Source organism: Oenanthe melanoleuca, chromosome 20, assembly GCF_029582105.1.
Source record: "Oenanthe melanoleuca isolate GR-GAL-2019-014 chromosome 20, OMel1.0, whole genome shotgun sequence".
Lineage (NCBI taxonomy): Eukaryota > Metazoa > Chordata > Aves > Passeriformes > Muscicapidae > Oenanthe > Oenanthe melanoleuca.
In genome coordinates this window covers 13,045,550-13,056,453 of record NC_079353.1, presented here as the reverse complement: position 1 = coordinate 13,056,453, position 10,904 = coordinate 13,045,550, and the positions used below count along the sequence as shown (strand labels likewise).

The 10,904-nt window shown below is 56.2% G+C and overlaps 2 protein-coding genes across 2 annotated transcripts; both read right to left on the bottom strand.

The window, feature by feature from the left end:
- Nucleotides 1–1,134: 1,134 nt before the first annotated feature.
- On the bottom strand, nucleotides 1,135–3,299 carry LOC130261321 (immunoglobulin superfamily member 1-like). The gene is made up of 5 exons (XM_056507414.1): nucleotides 2,998–3,299; nucleotides 2,879–2,914; nucleotides 2,415–2,684; nucleotides 1,922–2,203; nucleotides 1,135–1,321 (listed from the first exon to the last, which is right to left on the bottom strand). Exons 1-5 carry the CDS (start codon nucleotides 3,026–3,028, stop codon nucleotides 1,185–1,187), a joined length of 756 nt encoding a protein of 251 aa, XP_056363389.1. The 5' UTR covers nucleotides 3,029–3,299; the 3' UTR covers nucleotides 1,135–1,184.
- Nucleotides 3,300–3,873: 574 nt separating this feature from the next.
- On the bottom strand, nucleotides 3,874–7,256 carry LOC130261468 (uncharacterized). Its single transcript, XM_056507752.1, has 5 exons — nucleotides 7,192–7,256; nucleotides 6,877–7,009; nucleotides 5,931–6,098; nucleotides 5,501–5,590; nucleotides 3,874–5,245 (listed from the first exon to the last, which is right to left on the bottom strand). The coding sequence occupies exons 2-5, from the start codon at nucleotides 6,970–6,972 to the stop codon at nucleotides 4,148–4,150; spliced, it is 1,452 nt and encodes a 483-aa protein (XP_056363727.1). The 5' UTR covers nucleotides 6,973–7,009; nucleotides 7,192–7,256; the 3' UTR covers nucleotides 3,874–4,147.
- Between the last annotated feature and the right edge of the window lie 3,648 nt (nucleotides 7,257–10,904).

The following is a 10,904-nucleotide window of genomic DNA, read 5'->3' as shown; positions in this document are numbered from 1 at the left end:
GCAGAGGTCAGTGCAGGGGTCAGTGCAGGGGTCAGTGCAGTGATCAGTGCAGGGGTCAGTGCAGGGGTCAGTGCAGGGGTCAGTGCAGCGGTCAGTGCAGGGGTCAGTGCAGGGGTCAGTGCAGGGGTCAGTGCAGAGGTCAGTGCAGGGGTCAGTGCAGGGGTCAGTGCAGTGATCAGTGCAGGGGTCAGTGCAGGGGTCAGTGCAGGGGTCAGTGCAGGGGTCAGTGCAGAGGTCAGTGCAGGGGTCAGTGCAGGGGTCAGTGCAGTGATCAGTGCAGTGATCAGTGCAGGGGTCAGTGCAGGGGTCAGTGCAATGGTCAGTGCAGTGATCAGTGCAGGGGTCAGTGCAGCGGTCAGTGCAATGGTCAGTGCAGTGGTCAGTGCAATGGTCAGTGCAGGGGTCAGTGTGCAGTGGTCAGTGCAGGGGTCAGTGCAGTGATCAGTGCAGGGGTCAGTGCAGTGGTCAGTGCAATGGTCAGTGCAGGGGTCAGTGCAGTGATCAGTGCAATGGTCAGTGCAGTGATCAGTGCAGGGGTCAGTGCAGGGGTCAGTGCAGGGGTCAGTGCAATGGTCAGTGCAGTGATCAGTGCAGGGGTCAGTGCAGAGGTCAGTGCAATGGTCAGTGCAGCGGTCAGTGCAGCGGTCAGTGCAGTGGTCAGTGCAATGGTCAGTGCAGCGGTCAGTGCAGCGGTCAGTGCAGAGGTCAGTGCAGGGGTCAGTGCAGAGGTCAGTGCAATGGTCAGTGCAGCGGTCAGTGCAGCGGTCAGTGCAGCGGTCAGTGCAGGGGTCAGTGCAGTGATCAGTGCAGAGGTCAGTGCAGAGGTCAGTGCAGTGGTCAGTGCAGGGGTCAGTGCAGGGGTCAGTGCAATGGTCAGTGCAGAGGTCAGTGCAGAGGTCAGTGCAGTGGTCAGTGCAGGGGTCAGTGCAGGGGTCAGTGCAGGGGTCAGTGCAGCGGTCAGTGCAATGGTCAATGCAGCGGTCAGTGCAATGATCAGTGCAGAGGTCAGTGCCCCTGCCCCTCTGCGTGTTCCTGGGGGCTCCACCGCCCGCCCTCCCCCGGCAGCCGGGACCGGGACAGGGACTGGGACAGAGACATGGACAGGGACAGGAAGCAGGACAGAGGTGGGTCAGGCGCGGTTGATTTCTTGTTTATTTCCTGTTTCTTTCCTGTTTATTTTTTGTTTATTGCTGGCAGCGGTCCCGCGGCCGCGCTCGGCTCCTCCAGCCCCAGCACCCCGCCGCCTCCGCCGCGATCAGCGCCAGCAGCAGCAGCAGCCCCGCCGCCAGCGCCAGGCGCACGGCGTTGCACAGCGTGTAATCTGCAGGGACAGGAGGGACTGCCACTGGGGAGGAGCACACCCGGAGATCCCCGTCCCCCCATGGCGGCAGCAGGGCAAGGGGACACCCCAGGCAGGTCCTGGGCTAAAGACGTGCAGAGGGAAATTCTTAGGGAGCAAAGGGAGTCCCCAGCTGCACCTCCCACATCCCTGTCCCTTGGGACACCCCCTACTCACACAGCCTCTCATCTGTGACCCCTCCCAGTGGCACCAAAGATGGGAAGGAAGGAAGAAACATGGAGCTGGCCCTCAGATGCCACTGCCAGTAGAATGGTGACACTGCGCTGTGACAAGACATATGATTGTCCCTGGGGCTGGGAGGTGCAGGGAGAGGTGTCCTCTGACTCTAATCCCCACCTGTCAGCCCAGCAACCCTGTATCTATCTATAGGGTCTCTAGGTCACCTGTAGGGTCTCTGAGGAGCTGGCCAGGCTCAAACACGGCTGAAGGAAGCTGGAACCCTCTGCTTGGACCCCTCTTAGAGATGGTTTCCTGCCCTAAATCCTCTTTTCTAGTTCCCCCAGGATGTGACAGATTGCAGGGAGGAGAGTAGAGTAGGATGTGGCTGGGGGAATGGCTCACCTCTCACCACCAAGTCCAGGGTGCTGCTGACAGCAGACCATTCTATCGAAGTACTCATGTTGTAGCACTGGCAGCTGTAGCGGCCACTGTCACCTTTCTGCACGCGGGAGAGGTTGTAGTCACCTTGTTCCCTTGAGAAGAGCTGGGCTCGGATCTGGCCCTCCAGGTACAGGTAGCAGGCAGTGCTGCGGTGTGAGGTGGTGCAGCGGAACATCACGTCAGCTCCCGCACTTACCTCGTGCCCCGGCAGGACAGAGAGCTCAGCTCTGGGGAGACGCAGCTCTGTGGGGACAGGAGAGGGAATGAGAAGGTGCAGAGGGCTTTGGCTCGGTGCCAGGAGCACCCGGATCTCTGTGAAGCCACCGACTGGCTCAGGCAGAAGTGAAGGTGGTCCCACCTCTCCAAGGCAGGGAAGAAGAACCCTGCCCATCCTGGAAATGGCCATGGGCACCCCGGTGTGCCCTGGGGAGTTACCCCACAGCACATCCCTCACCTTCCACAGAGACTTCCAGTTCATCACTTCGTGCCAGCACGGTGCCTCCCTCCAGGTAGTGGCAGTGGTAGGTGCCCCTGTCCTCGTAGGTGGCATTGGAGATGGAGAACTCGGCCCTGCTGCCGCTCTGCTGCAGGGCACGGAGCCGGAGGCTGCCCTTGTACAGCACGAAGCTCCCAGAGCTGCGCTGGCAAATGCAGCAGATGGTGCTGGAGCCTCCTGGTGGCATCACCCCAGGTGGCTTCAGGAAGATGGAGATTGTGGGGGCACCTGCACAGGGAGAGAGATGCTGCCAGACAGACAGGGAGCCCCCACAGCTGTCCTGCTGCGAGCCCAGCGCTGCCACCAGGCCCTGTCTGCACACAAGGGTGAGTTTTGTTCCAGGGGGCTGTGGAAGAGCCCTGGGAGATGGGTGGGCCCAGAGACGTGTCCAAGCTCCCCATCCACCTCCCCAAGGTACTCACTCGGTGTAGCCTCGCTCTGTGCCACCAGCCAAGCGCCTGCAGGAGAAGCAGGGGTGTGACATCTCTGTGGAGTGTGGGGACACCTCCTGCTGCCCTCTGGGAATCCCCACAGCACTCACCGAAGGCCAGCACACGGGTCACAGGCAGCATCACGTCCCCCCTGGCTCCCTCTGTATTCGGCTCAAGCAGGGCTTCTTCAGAGGAAGGCTTTGGCCAGAAGCACTGAGCAGCTGTGAGGCTGCTTGTGGCTCCTGATACGACCTCCTTGCCACAAGACACCTGTGGCTGCAGGGCTGGGATGGTTGAAACGAGACCAGAGTCCCAGTCACACGCCCAGGGCTGGGCCCCTGTGATGATTTAGGATCCAACAGACCTTGAGGAAAGGCTATCAGGACTTTTTGTTTCTCTTTCTTACATCCGGTCACTTGATGGGGAAATGCTCCTTCTCTGCCTTATGAAATAGGGGGTTGTTTTGCAACCACAAACACGCAAGTTTGGTGGCTCAACAGAATTAAATAGGAGGGAAGGAATTTTACTTCCTTTTTGGCCTTTTCAGGGGAATTTGTGTCTTCCTGGCCTGCAGTGTCTGTCATTGCAGGAGGGACAGCAACACCTCCTGCCTGTAGGTCTGGGTGCACCCCACAGGGCTGGTCCCTCCTCATCCATCCAGACCCCCCATCCCACACTGGAGCAGCTGATGCTCCTCACTCCAGACAGCTGCTCTGTTATGAATGCAGGGGGTACAGGGTCCTGGGGGTGTCTTGGAGGGGAGATATGGGGGAGGATATGGTGGGCACAGGCAGCTGAGGACTCCTTGGGGGGTTTCAGGGAGTCCTGGAGGGGCTGGGAGGGGATATATGGGAGGCATTTGGATGGTGCATAGTCCTGGGTGGGAGATAGAGGAGGGTAGGTGGTCCTGGGGCGGTCCTGGGGGCTCTGGGCAGTTTGTGGGAGGAGATATGGGGGGAGAGGAAAAATGCAGTTTGGCCTGGTTTGGAGGAAGCACAAGCAAGGTCTTAGCAGTAACTCTTTATTGACGGAACAGGGGTGTCAGGTTTGCCATTCAGAGGCCCTTCAGCTCTCCTGCCACACACCTCGCCCGCCTCAGACGAGCTGTGGGTTCACTGATCTGCGCCGTGCTCCGGTCTGGGCAGGGGGCTGGGGACCCTCCAGAGGGACGGGCTGTCGGGAAAACTGCGGGTCCACGGAGGGGAGAGTGTCCTCAGCAGCACAGCTCTCCTCTCCGCCTTGGGATGGGCTTGGGACAGGTCACTGCAAATTCTGTGTGGGGGTCGGCGCAGGCCTGCGCCAAACAACCCATACTAACACAGAGTGAATGATCCGATTTGCCATGGTCCTTATGTCCAAAGTGTTGCCTGAGGTTGCTGGGTTCCTTCCTCTCACCAATCTCTCCTTCACCTTTGCAGGATGCTTGCGTTTCATGATTTTGGCATAGCCAGTCCCTTCTCGGAGCTGTGGTCCTAGGGCAGGCAGCTTTACTCCTGTTCTTGCTTTCTGGCTCCGTCTTTTAGATGCTCCAGAGATTCCTGGCTGCATCTGCCTGCTGTAGACCCTACCTCTGGGAAACTCCGGGATTTTGGTGTACTCACAGCTGGAGTCTCCTTCAAACTGAGAAGCTACCATGAATTTCAAGAAGCAGCAAACATTCTTAACAACTTGAATGGTGAGATTGTCAAGGCAAGCGTGTAAATGTGCTCTGTCTGATGAGGATGCTTCATCTTCCTCGGATTTGTCCACTAGGGTGGCTCCTCCATCAACAGGCTGCTCATTCCACCTGGCTGCCCTCCTTGATTTAAAAGCTTTGGGCTCCAGACAGTATCCCAAGCCCTCCAACACCATTGCTAAAAGCTCTTTGGCCACCATTCCTATTTTCTGATGGCGGTCTAGAGGCGGATCTGCAGGCTCTCTTCTGCAGCTGCTGAAAATGCTTTCTCTGATCCCCTGGGCAGCATTCCTTAAGAAGTTGACACGCTGGTTCCGAGGAACCTTGAGCCTCACAAACACTCTGTAGACAATGATCTCAACCAGCTCTTGGAGCATCTGGGCTTCTTCTGCGGTCAGCTGCCTAAGGACAGCTTTAAAGAGGCAGCGAGCAGCCTTGTGCGGCTTCCTCTGGGAGTCAGCAGCAGTGCCCAGCTCAGCTCTGGAGTAAGTTTTGCCCTTGTGTGAAGCTATTTTCACTCTTCTGAATCTCCCCAGTTTCAGGGGGATCTTTTTGCTCTTCTGTGGACGTGGACAAGAAGGTTTCGGAGGCTGAAGCCGCTGCTTCTGCCGGCGGGAAGTGTCAGTGGGTCCTGGCAGTTTGGGACCATCCTTTAATTTCTCCTGAAGTGGCAGAAGCCTTTCCTGAAAGGTGACACCAGGTTGTGGGTCATGTGTGCTGAGGATTGCCGTGGGCCAAGGCCAGCACTCAGCTTCAGCCAGTTGATGAGGGCAGGAGAGAAGGGCTTCCCCCAGCACTGCGTGTGCCTGCACATGGCCCTGCTGCCCGTGCCCAGCTCAGCCCTGCGCTGCCTCAGCTCCCAGCCACCGAGTCCTTTCCCCAGCACAGCAGCACAGCCCTGCACAGTCCTGTGCCCCTGAACACAACCCTCTGCCTACCTCTTGCTGCCTCAAGATCTTCTCTGACTGCAGCTTGATCCTGGTCAGGTAGTGCCTGTACTCGTTGAACTCCTTCAGAGTACAAACCACCTGTGGAGGGACGAGGGCAGAATCCCCCAAACCCTGTCAAGCCACGCAGACGGCTTTCCCCGAAACAGCCCGACCCCAGCAGGAGGGGAGCTGCCCCAAGCCCTCCCCCCATATCCTGGTGTTGGGGCCACTGATGGCCCCCCAGCCAGGGCTGCACAGGCAGCGTGGGGCAGGCTGAGAAGGGCAGGAGTGGGACTTGCCAGGGGGATGTTGGTGCTGCTTCTGCTCCAGGGACAGCAGCGCACGGCCCTGCCCTCTGACAGCAGCAGTGCTGCGGCGAGGGCTGTGGGAGCCCCGCTTGAAGGGGGCTGCTCCTGATCAGCCCAACACCCAAACCTGCCTTGTTGTCCCTGGTGATGACTCCCTGTCTCTTCAGCATCCGCAGGATGTCCTTGCGCTTGTGGTAGTCCTGAAGGTGGGGGTCATGCAGGCGGTTGTACTGCACTGGTGGTGCAGGGTGGTGGATGTAGGGATCGTCCAGATTGAAAGAAGGACATGGCCCATTAAGCTGTAAGAGACATTTCCCAGAGTAAGGAGGAGGCAGGAGAGCAGCAAAGAGGTACCACATGGTACTTGTGAAAAGGTAAAGGTCTTCTCCATCCTTCTGTAGGCACAGACAGACTACAGGGCTGGGCTGGGCCAGGCTGGGCGTGGTGGGTTAGGGGAGAGAAGACAAACCCCACAGCAACCCCCCATCAAACAGGTGTCTTAGGCCACCAGGAAAAACTGCAGACCCATCCACAATGAACCTTCAAAGGTTCAAATGCAGCCAGTGGAGAATGGACAAAAGCAGTCTCCTTGGGCTAGGCAGGCCCAAGGGCTGTGTCACTGCCTCTGCCTCCAGAAAGTCTCTGCCTTGGGAAGGTGCAGCACAAGCTGGAGGACACAGTGTGTGTACTCCCCAAGCAGGGAAGCCCAAGCTACTTCAAAGGTGCTGGGAAGGCAAGCAGGAGAAGGTTGGAATCTCCCTCACAGGTGCCCCAGGGCCTGGTTTGACACTGTGGGATGAGCTGGAGGGGCTCATTGCCCTGGCACCCAGACAACACAGCTGCCTGCTGCAGGCAGGGACCTGGCCACACACATGCACAGTGCCAGAAACCAGTGCAAAGAGGGACAAGTGCTTTCTCCTCTGCATTCCAGGGAGCCTGGAGCTTCCCTAGTCCAGCCCTTTCTCCATTGAAGGGCTGCAGCTCCTGCTGTAGATCAGGTAGCTGCAACAAAATCTTTGCATAATGGGGAACTCTATGGAAGATGAGAGATTTTCTCCCCCTTTCTACTTCCTTTACATTTTGGCCCAGCTTTCCCCTGGAGAAGACAGGCTTGGTTCCAGGTGGCACAGGGATCTTGACTGCAAGTGGGAGCTTCAGCAGTTCAGGGTCCATTTTCCTGGAATCTCCTCCCAGCTGTGGTCTTCTGGGGCTGAGATGGGAAGAGAGAAACTCAGGTGGTGCCCAATAAGCCTCCTGAATGGCAGTCCTGAGGCCCTAGAGCATCACCCCATGTCCCAAGCTGCCCAGCAGAGCCCTGTGTCCCCTCGCCCTAATTCCCAGTGCCCTGTGGCAGGACACCAGCAGTGGGTGCTCCACAGCCCCTGCCAGGACCTCTCATGGTATTGTGATCCCACGCTGACTCTTGCTCCAGAGACACAACAACTGGTCTGGTGGCCAAATACAGACATGGGGCATTGTTACATCATGGTGATGTCACATCACTGCATTGTCACATCACCACACTGACATTGTGTCACACGGAAACTGCACCACACCTGGGGGGAGGGGGCCCACCTGGAGCCCCTTTGGACAGCCCTGTGGGCCACCTGTGACCCACTGGACCCACTGCTGTGAGAGCTCCTGCCCACAGGCCCCTTCCCCCCTGCCTGTCCTGTCATTCTGTGAGGCAAAGTGTCCTCACCAACAGGAAGGAACGGGAGGAATTGCCACTCCAAAGATGAGCAGTGTGTGTTCTGCTTTTCCCCCCTTCCCTTTTTAGACCTTCCTCCCTGTCATGGCCAACTGGGGAAATGGCACCAAACTGCATATTTGGCCCATCCCTGTCAACATGAGAGTCCTCTTCTGTTTTGATAAAGAGAAGCAAGGGCTGAGGGAAAGTCCTCTCCTCCCCTTTCCTCAGGCTCCCCTTAAGCCCAGACACCTCTTTGCTGCCTTCCCTGTCTCCCCTGCCCTGGCTTCTGCTGCTCCTGTCAGCTCTTGTTGTGAATATTTTCATCAAATCATATAAAAGTGTTAGCTAAGATTATAACTAATAAATTGTGAAACAAAAGGTATAGAAATATTAGGAGTGCTGTGTTTGGAATGTGTAATCATAGAAACCTCCCCAGGAAGTCACTGGACCCTTCTGTTGTGGTCATGCTCACCAGTAATGCTGCTTGGAAATCCTCTATGCTTTCCATCTTGATTTTAATATTAAGAACTACAAGCAGTAGATCTCAGGAGAGATGACCAATGATTGTTTTAGAAGAAGAATATTGATGAAGTTAGTAACTATGAGAACCAATCAACGTAATGGTTAAATTTAAGAGTGGGCATAGGATGTGTAGTGTGTAAAAGAACATAGGTAATGATTCAGCAGAAAAAGTATATAAATGGATGGGTTTTGTTTGTTAAGTGGAACAGTTTCTGGAGGAGTTATCTCCCCTGTTCCCAGCACCTGAATTTGATGTGTCTGCTTATTCACATCAAACTGGTATTGGAGAGGTTTCTTTCGTCCTGTTTGGTGACCCTGTCACTCACTTCCTACCCCTTTAGGCTGGATTTGGTGTGGTCTCCAGCACCCGTTCCTCCCCCCTGCTGTTCCTTGGAGCAGCTTTTAGGCTGCAGAGCCCTGCCAGCCTCGCTCGGTGCTCAGAGGCCAGAGCCAGGCAGAGCAATCTGCTGGAGGGGCAGTGATTGATTACCTCGGGACTCCAGGGAAACAGCGAGGGCACAGCCCAGGGACGGCGTTCCTCTGCTCCCAGAGCAGCTTCTGGCCCACGCTCCAGCCGCAGCCCTCCTCAGCTTGGCTGGAGGAGGAGCACGGGCTGCAGCCCAGCTCCCTGTGCCACATGTGCTGCTCAGCCCGCAGCACACTCACACACACACACACACCCGGGCAGTGCCCAGCAGCTCCAGCGGTGCCGGGGGCCGAGCAGGAGCCCTGTGAGCAGCTCCTGGGCAGCTGCAGAGCACACGTGCTGAGGATACACCTGGTGCAGGTAGCTCAGGGTGCAGCTGCAGTGCCAGCTCCAGGCTCAGCTCTGGCTGGCAGGAGCCTGAGGCAAGAGCCCACGACCTGTAGACCCGTGGCAGGACAAAGAGCCTGGGGACCAGTGGCACAGCCAGGCAGGGCAGATGCCAAGCCTCGGGAGGAAGAGCTGAGACTTTGCTGTGTTAGGACTGTGAAGGCAACAGCCCAGGGGTTCAAGGTCCCTCCCTGGAGGCACTGGCTGTTTCTGTGTTTCTGCTCCACAAATAAATTGAGACGTGAGACTCTGCTGAGGGAAACCTGGTCTGACAGTGTGAGAGCGGGGGGAGTACAGGCAGTTAATGAGGGCACCCTTCAGCTCACCTGAGCCACTCTCTGTAATTTGGTCCCAGCAGGAACAGTCTGGTGGTGGGAGTGTGACTGCCAGAGTGCCTCCGGGATGCTCAGACAGGGAAGTTACCTTATCAACAGGGCTGCCTGAGAGCTGGAGCAGAGCCCAGGCCACGCACCTGCTGGGCTCTGCCCGTAAGAAACCAGGCAAGGTGCAGCAGAGCATCGCCCCTGCTACGAGAGCTTATCTATTCCTTGTTCTTGCTAATTGGTGGAATAACTCTAAAGACCGCTTGTCTCGTCAGGCGACATGGAAGTGACACTTGCAGCTGACAGTAAACATCTTGCTGTGGAAGTGAGATGTGGAAAGACAAGTTGCAATTTCTGACTAACAAATAGTCTGTTTTACAGACTATGAAAGCTACATCAAACTTGCACAAAGCAGAAGTTCTCTGCACATTCCCTGGAAATTCATGGGGGTCTCTACCCAGAGGTGGGATGCCGCCTTGCAGTTACTCCTTCAAGGGTTGAATGAAAGGACTCTGGACACCATCAGCAGATTGGTGGTGAATTACATTGATTCCTAATTTGCTAGCTATAATATAGGTGCCTTAATGTTTTATGTAATCTACTAATAGTTCTTTGTTTTAACCTGTGTAGCAAGTAATTCTGTTTAAGACCTTCTGTCTCTTACGTTCTGTCTATTCAATAAAGAATTCATTTTTATAATAGATCTGATCAGCCATTCCTGAGGGCTTGAAGTGGTTTAGGTGGGGGGCACTTAAATTCAAGCCAAAAATCTGAGCCTGGGGCAGGGCTTGTCTAAAGCTCCCACTCGATGCTCAGCACCTGAGCAGGGGAAGGCAGCTAGCAGAGAAGGAAAAGGAACAAATTAAACCACAGCCCCAGTTTTGTCAAGACCTCTCTGTCTGCTTGCCCATCCTGGAGGACTTGACCTCAGGGTTTAGGTAGGCAAGAGCGTTGGAAAGGGAGGGCAAGGCAAGGCTAGGCTAGGCAAAGGCAAGAGCAGGCTGGAAGGTTTATCCCATGGCTCGGCTCTCGCAGGAGAAAAGCCTGAAGGTGTAATTATTGACAGTTCCACTGGATGGCTCCTGAAGCCCAGCGGGGACGCAATGCTGAGCACAGCCGGCAGGTCGGGTCCAGCTCCGGCCGCTCTCTCACACCACAGCCCGGAGCTACCAACCACAACAGAGTGATAACCTTAGCCCAGACCAGGGAGGATGGACATTCCCACCGGAACACACACACCTGGAAGCGTGTGATAAAATGCACCTGGGAGTGCACGGGCAGAAACTCCGAGAACAAACTGTTTTATGCAAGGACATAAAAAAGGAAAGGAGAGGGAAAGCTGCCTAAATCAAACCCAAGCAATGACAACAATAAGACATGGACAAGTTGCAAGTCCTGCATGAAGAGCGAGCAGCAGGTATTTCAAAAGAAGGTCAAACGTGACCCCAAATATTCAATAACAGAGTCAAAATGCTACATTTCCATGGGAAGCCTCAAAGAGGTTGATTCAGATGTGACAGTGGCTCCCAAGGCAGCGCTGCTCCAGGACACGCTGCTGGTGCAGTTCACATGGACACTGGACCTGCACAGGTGAGAGGGTGTGGCAGGGCAGGGGCCAGACAGGGGTGAGACAGGGTGGGAAGGACGAGGGGAAGGCTGTGGCAGGAATGAGCAAGGTGAGGGGCAGCCCAATAACCGCCCCCAGAGAGCCCAAAAGCTCTCGCAGGACCCCATAATTCACCTCATGTCCCCC